General features: G+C 36.6%; 1 protein-coding gene across 5 annotated transcripts in view; it reads right to left on the bottom strand.

The window, feature by feature from the left end:
* Positions 1-17,908, bottom strand: part of LOC133526791 (GRB10-interacting GYF protein 2) — a 95,163-nt gene that overhangs the window by 48,122 nt on the left and 29,133 nt on the right. For 3 of the 5 annotated variants that reach the window (XM_061863575.1, XM_061863591.1, XM_061863582.1), the window contains exons 9-16: positions 14,810-14,949; positions 14,107-14,522; positions 12,732-13,761; positions 12,447-12,644; positions 12,126-12,275; positions 7,657-7,752; positions 4,405-4,503; positions 4,059-4,175 (exon numbers count right to left, since the gene is read on the bottom strand). In XM_061863575.1, coding sequence (XP_061719559.1) covers positions 4,059-4,175; positions 4,405-4,503; positions 7,657-7,752; positions 12,126-12,275; positions 12,447-12,644; positions 12,732-13,761; positions 14,107-14,522; positions 14,810-14,949 — 2,246 coding nt within the window. The remainder of the gene's footprint in view (positions 1-4,058; positions 4,176-4,404; positions 4,504-7,656; positions 7,753-12,125; positions 12,276-12,446; positions 12,645-12,731; positions 13,762-14,106; positions 14,523-14,809; positions 14,950-17,908) is intronic. The other 2 variants (XM_061863600.1, XM_061863608.1) reach the window with 2 other exon arrangements.

The following is a 17,908-nucleotide window of genomic DNA, read 5'->3' as shown; positions in this document are numbered from 1 at the left end:
CAAAATCCCATACAAAATGAGACTTAACGCAAACGCGTACGTCACGTTTCGCTATCGAATAAATTTACACTAGAGGTACAGATTTCACCGTGCATACGTTAGTCGGTGTCGGTGCGTAAGTTCTTTCACGAAGGTTTTGTGTGATAAAATATAATACATTTTTTTTAAAGAAAACGTAGGTATGATACGGAGGCTTGTTTTATACTAATCAAAACGTAATATAATTAGTTTAAAATTTAGCTCGCGGCTTTATTTACAACTTGTTCACTTTGTGCTTGGCGTTAGACGCGAGCATTTAAAAATTATACCGCACAAAAGGCAGTAAAACTCAGTGTCACATTTAATAAAATACCAACTTAATTAGAGCCTATTTTGTCACCAGCATTATAGCACAGTCGGAATAAAACAAACCTCGAAATTTCCGGAACAGTCCTTAAATTTGGTATGTAAGTAAATAAAAGGCCCCTTTTTCATGTTCACAGCATTTGACATTTGGGGACCTCGAGGAATCGCAGCCATCTTGGATAATCTGTACCATCCTGGAGAAATTCGTATATTACTCAAAATCTACATTCTCTATGAAAATATGGGGTAAGACAACATTAAAGCTCATTAACTCGGAGGAATATGAATTCAACTTCTGCGGATTCTGTTTTGTATCTATGCTTTTGACGAAGCCTGCGCTTTGGATGATATCTCTACTAATCTAAAAATAAGAGATTGACATCGACTAATTATTGGAATATTAATTACCCTCTTGGCATATAAAATTTGTAATTTTATAATTAAAAAAATATATTCAACTTTTGTCTGTACATCAGCATGTAGCATGTTACTCGACTGCGAAGTAAAATGTTGATATTGGGGTAAGTAGATCATGTACAAATGTATAGAGAAAAGTGGAATTTGTATTCCTCCGAGTTTCCTATTAAGAGAATATCCTCAGGAAGTGTATAAGCGCTAAACCTAGATTCAGCAAATACTTTCTATTACTCTCTTTCTATTAAGCTTTTATGTTGTCATACACCATATTTTCCTAGATAACGTAGATTTAGAGTAAAATGCGAATTTCTCCAGGATGGTACACATTACAAGATGGCTGCGATTCCTCGAGGTCCCCAAATGTCAAATGGTGTGGACGTGAAAAAGGGGCCTGTAATTAGCATACATACCAAATTTCAAGATTGTTCCTGAAATTTCGAGGTTTGTTCTATTCCGATTGTGCTATTTAGCTCTTCGACAAGTATGTACTTCAGGCAATTAACATTCTAACTTAGGGCACTTTTCGATAACACATAGAGTGGACTACCATACAATAAGTAGATTTAGTAAAACATGATACGGTCACGTCTGAAAATCTGGATACGAAAAAAGTGCCAAAAATATGTATACACGACTTTATTGCCATATATTAAGGTAGTGTAGACATATTTTTGGCACATTTTTTGTACCGATATTTTCAGACGTGACTGTACTATAGCAATCTTGTTTATCCAATGGAAATTAACTATATATTCAAATAAAGATAAAATACCCAGTTTTTACGTTATGTGATATAAGATTCAAGCATGTTAACAGAGAAAAATATATAAATTAGGGATCAATATCGTGCTCAAGGAACGTGTTTTTGGACGTGTTTTTTTTATGACTCACGTAAGGAATTCACAATCAAATAAGCATTTCATGCATGACACTTGCTCGTAAACGGTGTTATTGTATGCCAGCATAATGAGATGGAATGACCTATATTATTCCAACGGGCGTAACAGATTTTTTTTATTACATTACGCCCATGGGCATATTGGGCATAATTAATTTTTCAAGCTATAAATGAATTTTACTTTTAAAATACTGACGTTTATATTTTTTTGCCTACGTTTATAAATATTTACTTGTATTTATTTATTGGCCTTTTACGATATTTATAGACAACGTTCAATCGTGGCTGAATGCCGGATAGGGACAGACCTTGGATGCCTAACCCGTCAAAAATGACAATATGGCAGACAAATGTTTGAAATGTCACCATTTTTAAGAATTATTTCGCTTTAAATTTAGTTTTTTCTTCACAAGTCTGATGACAACATTGTGTCTGACACGGGCGGTACAAAAATTACGAACTCGTGTTAGTTAAGCCTGAAGCCAAATTAAAATTAACACTTGTTCGTAAATTCTTGTTTACCGCCCTCAATACATAATGTACTATTTAAACCATCTGTATGAATAATAAAATAAGGATAGTATGTAAGAATAACCTATTGGGAGCGTGCACGACTGTCACGCAACCTAGTGTCCGCAAGTCTAGGGGAAAACGTCAATTCACTACATCTTATAAAACTACTCCAAAACTAAAAACTACTGAACGGATTTTCATACGACTTTCATCTATCAATAGAGTGATTCTTGAGGAAGGCTTAAGTATATAACTTGTTAAGGTTTTGTGTAAATTGTTTGAAATATAACGATGTTGTCGGAAAAAATCACGCTGGCTAGGAGCTTTAATCGAAAACGCTGCCTAATCCGTTTGAGCTATAACAACACAATGTATGGTGGGGTTGTTTCTCATTCATAGGTCTACAAAAAAGTCCGCGATGTTAAATGTCTATCTTTTAAGGATAACTTACTATATCCATTCTTAACTTCTAGAAAAAGATCACGTAATATGTGGCATTTGCAAAGCTATTTACATGGATACATTATTAACAATTATCAAAATAAATACGTTAGTTATATTAAGCATTTCATACAGATTACAATGGTCCCTTACATCATTCAATTTAAATGAATATTTCAGGAGTAATCGTAAATCAAAGTTTCATTTCGAGCCATATAATTGTACGAAATGTTAAAGACGCTATCCGCAGTTAGTTAAAATTTTTACCACCTTATGCGCTGGGATCGCCTAACTTACCCCCACCATGCACTTCGCACGATCCCAATACCTCTAACTTTTTTAGCAAAAACATTTGTGGCAGCACTTATGGGCCAATTAAGTATAAAGCTTATTTTTACGAAAATATGCTATAGCAATTCATTTGAAATAAAAATGTATTTCTGCACTAACCAATTCTTATTCTGCGCGTACATCGTACAACATTTTACAATGTATTATGCAAGGAAAAGAAATATATGTAAAAGCAAAATATATAGCAATTTTTGACGATTCGCACCCGCCGCACCGCTAACTAGTAGGGAGGGAAGTACCCCGCGTACTGAAAGCTGTCAGTCTATTCTTTCTAATTTTGCACATCATTTTAGAAAATTTTGATGTAGGCACAATTTTGGTCCAACAGCAAGGCAAGGCGATAAAGATGGTCCATTGTGAGTGTTGTGTGTGGCGGCATTATTTAATATCAAAAGAAATAATCGGAGCAGCAGAAGTTAGTCTACTTTTAATGTAAGCACGCCTATGCTGCTAGGTTGTTTAAACAACCAAACACAGGTGTGTTAGAGATGCAATATGGCGTCCTAGGGTAAGATGATTGGACGGCTCGGGATTTTGCGGTGCTGAAGTGAGGGTATCGACGGATGACAAATAAAATATTGTAGTATTTCAGCAAGCGATTTGAATGTCTCCAACGGAGCGATTCCTTAGATACCTTATTTATTGACTTTTGGTACAAATTTAATAAGATATGCCTTTTTTAATTGGGTCCAATTAAGTACACGCAGGATTTAGTCAAAACAGTAATGAAGTTTTTTTTCTTTAAAATATGGTCAGTAAGTTTATGTAGTTACCCAACGATAAGTGTTTGAACACTATAACGTATTTAGTAAAACAATAACAAAAAATCATTTGAAATATGTACAGTCAGCAAAGCTAGTAGCTTAGTACCCACGCATACACATTTGTATACAGAGGTGCTAAGCTAATAGTTTTGTTGACTGAACATTTTGTTTTTTGTTGATTTTGACTTTTGTGTCCAAAATTGCCCCTCTGTTGGACTTCTTATTCAAAAACGTTCGGAAGAGAAGTGTATTGTGTATTCAATTTTTTTATTACGTTTGTCATGTTCTAGTTTTTGAGATTACTATTCTAGTTACGTTATTGGCCATACCTGCTGATCCCAAAAAAACAATGGCAGATTAACTCGCATGTCACTTCGGGCATTCATGGTCTGTTGCATCCACATGAGATCCGGAGATGACGATGTTTGCCCCCACAAGGAATCAACCTGTAAGAATCATTCATTGTCGTTATTGACTACACAAAAACGTGACATGCACAATTATGGCCGTGAGCATGTCATCAACCTACTATTATTAAGCTTGTACCTATATTTCAATAAAAATAAAATAATACAATTCGCAACTAAAACCATTTAAAGGCACTCATGACACGAAGCTTTCTAAAATCGCTTTTACCAATATTTACTGACAGTACCTATAAACAATATATTTTACCATTTGCTGTTGGCCGAAAGGTTGGTTCCTAACTAGACTGACAGTGCCAAATTGAAGATTATCCATCGAGTTATCTCCCATATTCACGTTTGATATAACCTAAAATGAAGGCATTTACATCTATTATTTGTGCTTCCACAATCTCTTATCATTACGTATAACAGTGAGTATGTAGCCTCGATAAATAAATAATAACATTAAAATAATAAAACAGCCGTTTTTTTTCTAAATTAACTTTTTTTGTCAAAGCGTGCACCTATTTACCCTGCGTGAGAATGTCAGGAACATATTATAAGTACATGACCAGTATGTACAGGGTGGGAAACTTGGACGTATACAACTTTTTTTTTGTCGGGATTTTGTGTTGGCGGCATATTTGATAGTTTATGCGTGAAAATATTTTGTATAGAGACGGCAACTTCGTTAAGGATGGAGGATTTTTCGCTTGAACAACGTGTTTTAATTATTCTACTCAACTCAATTAATCCTGTACCTGGAAACGGTAAGAAAATTACGACCAACTTCGAAAAACAGTGATTGATTGGCCACCAAGATCCCCAGATTAGCTCCTTACTTTTTTCTGTGTGGCTATCTAAAAGGACTTATCTATGCTAACGGGCCGATAATCCTTCAACAGTTAAAATAAAATATCCGGGGCACAGTGACTGAGATTCGGTCGAAAATGTGCGAATAGATGCAGCTAGAGGTGGCCACTTGGCAGATATTATTTTCCATATGTAATTGCCAACCCTAAATAATATATTTTAAGGAAATACCTAAGAAAATTGATTGTAATAGAGAAAGAAAAACGTGCCCCTTAGTTTGAAATCTAAAACAAATGGCGCTGTACTACGCAATATGTTTTGCGGTCACTGAATTATTAAACATCAAATTTGACAATTAGAGTTACCGCAAATGTATGGAGCTGTTCAGCGCAATCTTGTTTACCTGTCAAAGTCGAAGCAACAAATTGTCTTAGATTTTACGCGTCTTACTCAATCAATGTATCTTTGAAAATACTTAATAGTCTTAATACTGTTCATATTTTAGATGTTTTTTTTTTAAATAAAGTGTGAACTTTAGTTCTCCCATCATGTATCATATGAAATTGTGGCATATTCCCAGTTAGTATTTTGTTTGCTTAAGTATTGCATTACATCAGTTTCTTACTTAATAATAATAAGTTGTATGGGAGATATGGTAAATCGTATTATTATCTACTATATAAAATTTAAAATGCCAGAAAGGGAAAAAACGAAGGACGGAGCGAGATGGCGCCTTACAAAATTTTAGGAATTTAGGTGACACTTTTCTCGAATACGGCACACGCATAATGAGAATAAACTATGCAAATCTATTGTTTAAATATGAGAATAGAACAAGAGCATAATAATTTCCGTTTTCGCTGTGTATTACTTCACAATCAGCTAAAGGAATTTTCATAAGTCTTCATTTTACGACGATCGGTAATTTTCGACAACTTTCGGTTGGTTTCGGTGGTTTCGCTACACATCTACAAAGTTTAAGTAGTCCAAATTATGTTCGTCATGTCGGTAAGCTGTTTTATCCGTGTTTTTTTAATCGAAGTAAAACTAAATGTCAACAGCGCTGTTAACCTTAGTCTATGACCAAACAGCCCGTCAACTTTTTTGACGTGAATTCAAGTAACCTAAAGTATGTTTGTTATAAAATTATTAAATTATAGTAACCTAAAGTATGGTGTCGGCGCAAGATGTTGGGGATTTCTTGGACGGCGCGCCGGACTAATACGTCTATCCTAACGGAATTAAAAATCCAGTGCCGGTTGCCATCCATTTGTCTCGGATCATTAGTTACTTTGGACACGTAGCCAGACGGGAGCCGGACAACTTCGAAAAGCGCATTATGTTTGGCATAGTGGATGGAAGACGGGGTAGTGGACATCCACCAACCCGCTGGTGGATGTCCACTACCCCGTCTTCCATCATTTCAACTACACAGGCGCCTATTATTAGAAAGGCGGAAAATCGTGCAGAATGGAGAGCCTTGGTGCACTAAATAATCTCATGTGGTCACGACCCTCAGTATGAGGAAACGAGGAAGAAGGAAAAGTATGTTTGTCAAGCTGGTATGCAATTTTATCGGGCGTTTTTGCTGATTTTCCATTGAATAAAAGTTTCATATGCCGCCGATTATTTTTCACCCGATTTTGATGGTAAAAGGCTATCGTTCTCGGCTCTTGCCTCTATTAGTATTACTAGCAGCGTCAATTTTATATGTTCTACATTTTTAATGCTTGAAAATGACATTTTCGTCAATATATAATTTTAAACATGCAACACTATTCCAATTTTATGACAAATACGGAAAATGGCTGGCGCGTTATTTTTTTTAAGCACGAAAGAACGAAATCGACACATCGGCTGTCTTATTGCGCGCTCGCTTGCAGCTCGCGCGCACAATATCGCCTCGTGTGTAATGACTAACTTAGCACACTTGTATCATAATGTACTATTACATTACGCTAAATGTTTGTAATGTATGTTATTTTGGTTTTTGTAATTTTATCCAGACACGCGGTAGCGTGTCCAGCCAAGTTCAAAGAAAAAGGAACTTTTACGAGATATTAAATATGTTAAAACGGGTCACTCACGTATTTTAGGTCGAAAACTCTCGAGATGTTTTACTCCGTACCGAGTAGTGACATCAGGAGCCTGCGTTGACGGACCGGCGCAGACTGCAGGCCACAGCCCTCCGCGCCCGATGACTCGGCGCGGGCGGCGGTGACGGCAGGGGAGGCGAGAAAAGATCCTCGTTTACGGCATTATTGCGGCGTTTTAGACTTAAAATACGTGAGTGATCCGTTTTATCGTATTTAAGATGTCGGTGTCTCAGGGAAGTTTTGTTATTAAAATCACTTTTACGAGCATGAGAAGTGAAAAGTCCATTATTGTTGAGGTTCGGAAGTAGCTACTTGCTGGCTACCTGACCTTGGGAGTATAGTTGTGCTGTTCTTAAAAACGTTCTCCGTGTTGTATGGGGAAACCTCGGGACTAGCCTTATCGGCAGTGGAACACTTTATACCTACAAATACAATACAAGAGACTAAAATGGTCGATTTTGTATCATCTATCATCATGCCTGTCACGTTCTAAAAGTGGGTAACTGCGGAAGTGACGCATGGCATGACAAGTGATAAAAATGCGACAATGATACCGCCGATGTTCGGAATTATAAAATAATATACAATTCCGATTAGTACTGAATACTTACATCTAATCCTAGAGCGGGCTGAGAGCTGATCATAGAATCGTGTGGCGCCTGGTTGCGCATTCCGAAGCCACTGCTCATTGAGTAAGAAGCCATGTCCTATAAAATGACGAAAATACGTTGTAATATTCTGAAATACACTACAGTAGAGTACAAATAGAAGTTTTGAAGAAATTGGGATAGAAATTTGGAGGTTTTTTTTTACACAAATATTTATGCAAGAATTTTTGTTTGTGTCATATGAATACTGAGCGATGTCAGAAACTGCTGATATATAATTTATGTCGTTTAGAATCCGGATCGTAGGCATATATCCAAGACTCGTCACCACTGATATGTTTAGAGTTTCCTCGGTTGAATTTTCGTAGAGTTTTGCGACACCATCTAACGCGAGCCGTTTTTTGGTCTTGACTGAGTAAATATAGTATCCAGCGTCCGATTTTTTTTTACGCCTAAGTGGTCATGCAAAATATTTTGAACTCTGGTCCCTGAAATGCCCAATGAAGTTTTTATCTCACGGTATGTCGCATGGCGATCTTCAACGATCAGTTGCCGTACAGCATCAATGTTCTCCTGAGTCACAGGCTGTTTTTGGTCGACCTTAACGATGCCTCTATCACTAAAACTAAAGCAACCACGTTGGAGTTCTAAATACCAACGTTCCACAGTGCGGAGGCATGGTAGTCAACACTTCAAAGCACTGAAGACGCGTTAAACCTCTTTTGAAGTTGTAAAAAATTATCGCACGTAAATTTTTCTTCGAGATTTCCATTTTCACGACTTGTCAACTTTGAACCGTCGCTGTACTGTAACGATTCGGCCGATCTCGAGTCGTTCTTTTATTTCCGAGTTCTAAATTCAAATGGTTTACGATGATACCAGTTTTTTTTGTATCTCGGGATGTTTGCAAACGACAGAACTTTAAAAGGCATCCCTCGTATAACCGAAGCCTATTGCGACTCTGTTGTTGGCTGAGCCCACAATGAAAATCTTTTAAAATAATTACACGAAAAAATTCTTGGGTCCAAACTGGAATTACGCTGGACGTACAATTTCCAAATTTCCAGCAATCCGGAAATACAACTAATGACCAAACGGCATATACCTCAAAAAAATTATAAAGAGATATTTTCATAAATAAAACTTTTTGTTATATGATTTCTAAGCAGCCTTTTCTAAGAACTTTTAGTGTTGCCCTCGTAACTACCACAAAAATACTGATTTGGTAAATCTAAACAGCATATTATTATTAACCGGGCAACTAAAATATTAAACGGGAACTTTCATTGACTTTATAATAATATAATTTGGCTGTGTATTAATATTTTGGCGGCAACAAATGTATATTAGCCCCAAATATAAGCATCATATAACAAAAAACCAGCAGAAAATTCAAGCCACCAAAAAAAAGAGGAATAATGATAGTCTGGCGTCTAAAATAATAATTGGCGCCTGATATTGTAGCGTATGATTTTTAATATTTGTTGTCATATAGTTCATAATATGTAGAGAGGCACAGCTATGGTTAATATTCATCAAATGTTATAAAAATATTTTCCATAATGTCAATATAAAGAGAGGAAATTGGGGACTACGTTTGTATGGAAAAGCGGTCATCCCTTTTCCTCTTAAGTTTTCTACCCATAGGTTCTACGTTTATACGACTACAATGACTTTTTGAGACTTATATATTAAAATGACAGCTTAAGTAATGATTGTCGATATACAAATTTTTCATTTCTCATGCTCGGAAAAAGGGTCGTTGTTGTTCTAAAAAGTGTGCAGAATATAATGTTTCTGCTTTAGAGCACTGTACTTTTTAATACGTTTATATTCTTTTTTTGCGGTAAGCAATTAAAATATTGGTTTTAAGTTGATTTGTTGTACAATTTCCATTCTGATAATTAACTCCCCAATCCATAAATTAATAGTTTAAAAAACACTAGAAAAACACGCTTTTATAAATGCACGTAAAAACCAAAAAATTACGCGGTGCGTTTGTGCAGTATGCATTTCGCGGCCAAGCTGTTCTTTTTGCTCAGGATATATATGAGATTGAAAAACTTCCAAGTCAATGTATAATAGGTTTGTTATACCTTGAAACCTGATCGTGTTTAAAGTCCATTACGTGACCTTTCTCATAAGTGCAAACACGACTATGATACGATATTCCATCATGGAATGCCAATGCCTATCTTCCGGCTTCATCATCAGACCTTGAAACCTAATCGTGGTCAAAGTTCATTACAAGACTTTTCTAACAAATCCAAACTAAGCTATGATACGATCTTCCATCATTAAGTTCCAGTTCATATCTTCTGGCTCCATCATCAGATCAGTTCAATTTTCTGAGTTATTTGAACTTAACAGACTAAATATTAAAGGCACTAATTCCTGGCGTAATAAAACTAATTGTACCTTAGCGTTTTTTCTTAAAAATGAGATTGATAACTAGAAAAATTATATCGCCTGCAAAATTGTAATAGCAAGCAAAATACAAAATGAGTAAAACTTGGAAACCACAAATAAAATGGCTTAAATTATAATTGAATATGAAGGTACAAAAATTTGGCTCTCATAGAATTTATCAATAACCACGGGAACATAGCATAATAAAGTACACCCGCCATTCTGACTGTCAGGATGGCGGGTGTACTGTTTTTTGATGATAACTTTATGTACCGTGAGGTACAATTTTTTTTTAAAGGTACTAAAAAGTACAAATTAGGTACAAAAATATGGTATGCTTTTCATTTATTTTTATTTAGGTACACCCGCCATTCTGACTCTCACGCTCTGCCATACAGATTAATAATAAAATTTATCTAGCAATAAAAATAATTATTATCGCGGAATATGTTAACGCAACAATGAATGTTTACTTATGTTGGGTTAGTCTTTCATAACAACCAGAGCTCGACCAAATCATGCCGATGACGTCAAGCGACTCATACGAGTAGGATGATTTCAAATAGTATTTTTATTATTCATAGGGGTTTCTCAGAGCGTTCCAACCGCTGATAGTCTCCTGTTTATGTCGAAGTTCCCCAAGATTGGTATACCATTTTTGGTTACGGTAAACTAGTACCTTTCTTATTTAAAATAAACAAAACTGACCCCCGAGAAACGCCCATAGAGTGAGCACTCAAAGTTTGGTTATACCTCTATGCTTACAGCAACAAGTTTAGTAAGATTATCCGGTTTGGCCTAGTGGGTAGTGAACCCTGCTTACGAAGCTGATGGTCCCGGGTTCAAATCCTGGTAAGGGCATTTATTCGTGTCATGAGCATGGATATTTGTTCCTGAGTCATGGGTGTTTTCTATGTATTTAAGTATTTATAAATATTTATATATTATATATATCGTCGTCTAAGTACCCTCAACACAAGCCTTATTGAGCTTACTGTGGGACTTAGTCAATTTGTGTAATAATGTCCTATAATATTTATTTATTTATTTTATTCAAGACATCACCCTGTCATCTAAATTCCATGGAATTATTTACGATTATTTTGTTAGTGCGACATGTCACACAGTGGTTTAAATACAAACATCATCCTGTGTGCAAAATTACGTCACTTTTGCGTCATGCGCATGATTTGTTCGAGCCCTGATAACAACATTTTAACTAGTTATCTTGACAATTATTATACGTGGATTTTTTGACTGGTTTTGGTATAAACCTATCCTTGTCCACGTCATATACTTATCCGTGGACATTAGTGTAATAGAGATGACTATTATTTCGTTTATCAGTTTTGATTATAGGCTCTGTAAACGTATCGTCTTATTTAAATGTCGGCGTAATTGTGTATGTGTGCTAATTGACCCGAGAATTCAATTCAATACTTTATTTAAGTCTTTAATATTGCTCATAGTTGAGAGGCAAGGCTGAGTTAACGAACCAGTTGTTTTGTATGTATATATATATATACAGTGCTAGGTCTCGAAAAAGGCATCGACAGAATAGTATGCATCAGACACCAGTTTAGATTTAAGTTTTTCATTGAAATTTTCGTCGCTCGCAGTTTGAACGGTAATGTTCGCAAATGCGGATTCCATGTTTTATTTCCGTTCACTGGGTAGAATTGGCTTTAAAATGATGATTTTGAATATTTTTTTATTACTTTCATTTGGATTTGATTTGGTTTGATTTTTTTGATATTTCATAGTTAGTATTTTCCTCGCGTTGGGTGGTGGAAAATGTTGTTTCACTTGGAGCGAAAGTTTATTTAACCCTTGAAACCGTCTCAACGCTCAAGATTCCACTTCTCGAACCACTCGCTACGCTCGTCGTTCAATTTTGGAATCTTTGGCTTGCTCGGGAATCAATATTAGCACGAGCGGTTAAACAACATCTTTGATCGCTTGTGAAACAAATAACTATTGGAGAACGTAATCATGGGAAGGAGTGACTTAAAAAGTTAATTCACCCACATAAAAATATAAAAGAATAAGAATTCCATACGTACCACCGGGGTAAAAGGTACCACAGAGCCATAAGAACCTAAGGGACGCATATGCGTATCACATGCGCGCCTCACCATCAAGCTAGGGGTAAAGAATCCTGCCCTGTACCAATTGTACATGTCTTTGGAAGAAAAAGGTCCTTGTACAGTTTTCTGTAAGAAAATATACTAATTAAAGATTTATATCGTAGTAACCTTTCAAAAGAAAAAAATAACACAATAAATGGTATGTAACCCGATCGATACTACCGCATTCCACATACCATTAATTCATTTCATAAAGCGATATAACCTTTTCAAAATTGTATATTTTACGATAATTACCTTAGGATCTTCGTAATACCAATGATCAGCTAAACTCTGGGAATTTGGAGTATTGTGTGGAGGTGATTGCCGCATCATATTCATATTGCCATATAAAGAATTAAATTGCGCCTGAGACCCTGAATGAGCTAGTCCATGAATAGGGAACATGTTGTTTTGCGCGTGGTTTGGCATTTGTATATCAGAAGACGGTGGCATCTGAAATCCATTATAAATATATAATGCTAATTTTTAAAGAATGACGATGTATGAGATGTCGGATATATTTTTATATTTATTCATTACCTGAGCATTATTTGGATTTTGTCCAAGTCCAAAGAGAGAACTACTAGTATTCGGCATCCCTTGAATAGCAGATGAATTTTGAAACCCTGTCAGCCCTGTAGAACCTTGATGCATACCGGTTGTACTCAAGGCAGAGTTGGCCATGGTAGGATTAAGAAGTAACGGCGGTGGTGACATTCGTTGATGAGGGATACCCATAGAATTATTCGCTGGCCCTTGCTCTAACAATCGGGGACCCTGTAGTCTCATAGCAGAATTGAGAGCAGTATTGGAAATTCCTATGTTATGCATTGAAGATGTTTGGTTGCCCGTATTTTGTATTCCACCAGGCTGCAAAGCAGTTGATTGCATTCCTAATGACTGCATACTAATGCCCGGAGCTTGCATGCCAGGCAATTGCAGCGCGTGTGATGGCATACCGGGTGTCTGAAGTCCTTGAGTCTGCATTCCAGGGGAAGGCATTCCTGGATTCTTTGGGCCTGACGTTTGCAATCCAAGTGTCTGTAAGGTGGAATTCTGCATTCCCGGTGACTGCATGCCCGCATTCTTTTGCCCAGATGTCTGCAGCCCTAATGTTTGTAAACCTGAGTTTTGTATGGAAGGCGTCTGTATTACAGTTGACTGTGCACCAGGAGATGGCAGTCCGTGGGCCTGGATTCCGGGGTGCACAGTGGATGTCAGCAGCCCGTGTGGGTGAATTCCCGGAGACTGCAAGCCTGGTGCTTTAGTTGCAGGACTCTGCATTCCTAATGTATGCAATGTATTTGAATGCATCGCGGGTATTCCTGCCATAGATAGGTTAGGTTTATGCAACACACTGCCTTGTTTTTGGGGACTGGGACTTACGGCTCGGTTTTGCATAGCGGGGTTAGACACCGGAGTCGCCGAGTTGCCCATAGATACCTTGCCGGACATTCCCGTATTCAATACATTTAGTTTTGTAAGAAGATCTTTATCTTCCAATGTAATTTCAAAAATGTCATCAACAAGAGCATCCTCGGGCGAATTTGCGGCAAATTTTGAGTGTTCCCTAAAACAAGATGTACACGTTATTCACTAATTTAATGGTAAATCGGAATACTGGCTGACGGGCAATGCACAGCCTAAACCTGAAATGTGTATGTGTATAGGCCGTTGATATTTGAAACATGCATCCTTCACATGTTGTTGTAGTGCTCCACTATGCATAGGCGGAATCAGGTTGCGGCGCCAGTGTGATAACCGCTTAAATGTTAAAATACATGCATACCTACAGAAAGATCAAATCATTAAGTTATAAAATATATGATTCAACACATTATACAAAATAACAAGTGTCAAAAGGTACAACGCGTCTACTAAATAGTGCCTACAAAAAAAATTACTAATGACATACTTATCAGGTATTTGACCGGCTTTTACGTCTTGCATTCCTGCGAGCATCCCAGCTTTCCGACCTTGATGAGTTGGGTTATCTGCTACTGATGCCACAATATTTTGATGTTTCTGCCGCAAACTATTATTAGGTTTGATAGTCACCGACTGGAAGTTCCCTCCCTCGTCACTGGCTTCGTCCATATTTATATCAGACCTCATAAGAGCATCAAAAGTTTTGTTTTCTGAAAACTTCGGTCTGTAGGCATTACTTTTAGAATAATTGTTTTCGGTCTGGCCACTATCAGACGAATCTGGTGAGGTCACTTGGTTTTCCTGTGCATCTTGAGCCATGTTACTTTCCTCTTTACTAGTACTGCTTTGTTTTGAGCTTGAACTGGTGTTGCCACTATCTTCTGTCGCTGTTACACTTACTTGCTGAAAATTAAACCAATATACTTTTTTATGTATGTTGATCTGATTTATGTGTAAAGGGCCCCCGATTTTGGCAGCCGAACTAGAGGGTAATATGGCGCCATGTTTTGTGGTAACTTATTTGTCAAACTTGTCCTGCAGGCAGGCAGTTTATTTATTCTGAATATTTTTTTTTTATATTTAAATTTTAATGACCAGTACCTCGTAAGTCTCATAATGTACGGATTAACGTACTGTCCAATTCGAAAAAGAATATTTCTTAAGACTTTAATATTATACCTTCTACCTACCTTTTTGAATTTAATTTCACTGGCATCAAACTTTTTCGGGGACAGTTTCTTTGCTTTTGCCGAAGCCCACCATTCCTCGGAACCGTCTTCTACAGATTTTAATCTAGCAAAGCTGCCGTGAGTGTGTGATCTCGTCAGAGCTAAAGACAATAAAATGTATTAGTAAGTACAACGCAGTCATACGCTACTCTTAAGAGAGAAGTATACCACATGATCGTCCAAACAAAAAGAGAAAACGTTTTTCCACTTCTAAATATTTTCTATTCTCAATGATTTTTTAGTATGTTATTGACACAGTGAAAAACTAGGTTTATAGGTTTTCCTTGTTTTCAAAATTTGCAAAACAATTTTTTTTTTAAAGCGAAATCTATAACCCTAGAATATATTAAGCTGAAGCGACCAAAATCAATGTGAAGATTTAGGTAATGGAAAACGTCTTCTCTCTAAATGCAATTTCATAGAAAAAAATACCGTTATTTTGCTAGATTCGAAAAGCCATTCTTCCCTCTGAACCCTTTACCAGGCTGACAGTTCAAAAATGACAATCGAATGTCAGTCTTACTCATCGAAAATAGAACACATGTTTGAAGAGCCGCATGTGGGAAATATATATCCCTTAGCCTGGTAAAGGGTTAAGTAGAGACGCTTCATATATGCGCGTGTAATAGAGATAGCAACAGGCGGGTTAATGTACGAAAATCTATATGGCCTATCATATCAATGCTATAAAAATAACAATTTGAAAGCATAGTCCTTTTAGGACTTGACACAATAAGACGCCGGTTCTAACCTACTGAAATTGTACAGACTATCGAAAAGTATAGGTTCAAATAAAAAGTGTCATATTTTTAAATTATTTTTTATATGACGGACAAAACAGAACGAGATGGGGACGCCCTCTGTAAGTAAGTCATATGGTATAAAAGGTCAGTGTATTTTTTGCTGAATTCTTCGACTTCTACGAATTTGAATTGAAATATTTTACATCAAACTGTGGACAACATAAACAGTAGAGCTGGGGGGAGAGGCCGCAACAGTATCTCGCCCGCGAGATAGACTACTCGTCCCACTCTAATGAAAACAGAAAAAGACGGGACCATTTGTGGCCGTCCATACCTAAAGGGTCCTTATGGCAGGTATTGAGTTAAGTATAGATCCTAAATTTACGTTAAATGAGCTATCTAATACAAACAGAATCATGACCCTAAGTCCCGTAGTTTAAAAAAAACATCAAACCTACACATGTTAAAATTGCACCTTTGAGAAATCGTTAAAAGTTTGACACTAATTTTAAGTATGTTCCCATTGGAAGTTACATAGATGATGATTGATTTTGTATCTCAAGGTGTTATTCTTTGAAATTAAGTTGGTATTATTTAATTTGACTTCCAGGTCGTGAAAAATCTGCCTTAGATTAGTGCAAGTCGCTTATAAGAACGAAATTTAAAAAAAAATCGTGCTGTTCTTTAATATGTTGCAGTTACAACCATAGTTTATATTTGGATATATTGGAATTCACAACTTAGGATAGAAATAAAACCACAAGGTTTACAAAATATATTTTTTTAAATTAAAATGTCATAATGATTATATTTTTCTTCTTCCTCTTTTGTACAGTGACTTCTAAATTATATTAATACAGTCTATAGAAGTATCTCAAAAGCGTTAATATTATTCTACATGTTTTATTTTTCTATTTATAAACGATTTGAGTTACATAAAAATCACAAATTCACTCCCATACATTTAGGAAAAGGGTCCTTATGACCAATCACTGGCAAAAATTAATGATGATGTCCTCCCAGACGTATCCGTCGACGGCGACATCCTGACAAGTTATTTTTATTAACACTATTTATTTACTAATCTTGTAATAAAACATAATAACGAACAGCTCGGTTTTGGCACGAAAGGTGGGTGCCAGGCAGCCGTCCATGCCCTAAGGACCTACCTTTCATTCGATGATTGTGAAATTGTAGTCAAAATTGACGTTAAGAATATATATATATAGCTTTTAATTCGGTTACTTTGCTGACAGAAGTTCAGGACAAAATTCCGGAACTGTATAATTACCTTTTCTTTTGTTATTCAGACTATTTCAGACTCGTCTAAATTAATGTCCAAATCACATGAATTATCTTCTGAGGTTAGTTGTCAGCAGGCCCTGACCCGGCCCTGGCCCTAACGGGCCAGCAATTTTTAGTATGGCTATAAATTTAAAATCAAAATTCAACGTCTGGTACTTAGACGACGGAACCCTAGGAGGCGACGTGAATACTGTGCTCTCTGATTTGTCTTTTGTTAGGAGCAGTTTCGAAAATATCGGTTTAGAAATTAATTTCAGCAAATGCGAACTCTTTATTCACAAATCTTCTTGTACTTTGAGCGACTTAAAACCCAAATTTGACGATCTGGCTCCTAATATAAAATTGGTAGACAAGGATTCTCTTTGCCTCCTGGGTTCTCCTATATTTGAAGAATCTTTTCCCGGTTATGTTTCTAACTCTATATCTTAATTCAAAAGTCACACGAATAGTTTACTCGAAATTAGTCCTCATTATGCTCTTGTGATACTGAAATTCTGTCTTTTTGTCCCTAAATTTACATATGTGCTCTGCTGCTGTCCTTTTTGGAAACATTAAAATTTATTATCGCCTATAGATGATTTGATGAAAATTAGTTTAGAGACGATTCTAAACATTCGGCTGAGTGAGCCTTCCTGGTCTCAAGCGTCCCTCCCTATTCGGTTCGGAGGTTTAGGAATTCGCAAAATTTCCAGTGTGGCTTTCCCCAGCCTTTTTGGCATCCACTAATAGCACGTCTGGTCTCATAGGAAATATCTTAAGGGCTTTGCCCACAAACTATGACATTGCGGGCTTTGAGGATGCTAAAAATGCTTTTTAAATTGCTTGCCCGGGCAAACAATTTCCAGACAACCCAAAATCACAAAGGAGCTGGGATAATATTTATTGTGATTTAACTTACAATACTCTTCTAAACAACTGTACAGGTCCTGATCACGCGAGGATTTTGGCGGTCGGAGCCCGGAAGCCGGCTACTGGCTACATGCCCATCCTTCACCTAATACTGGTACTTTCT

Source organism: Cydia pomonella, chromosome 1, assembly GCF_033807575.1.
Source record: "Cydia pomonella isolate Wapato2018A chromosome 1, ilCydPomo1, whole genome shotgun sequence".
NCBI lineage: Eukaryota > Metazoa > Arthropoda > Insecta > Lepidoptera > Tortricidae > Cydia > Cydia pomonella.
Note: the sequence above shows the minus strand (reverse complement) of the source record. Positions and strands in the feature narration are given on the sequence as shown.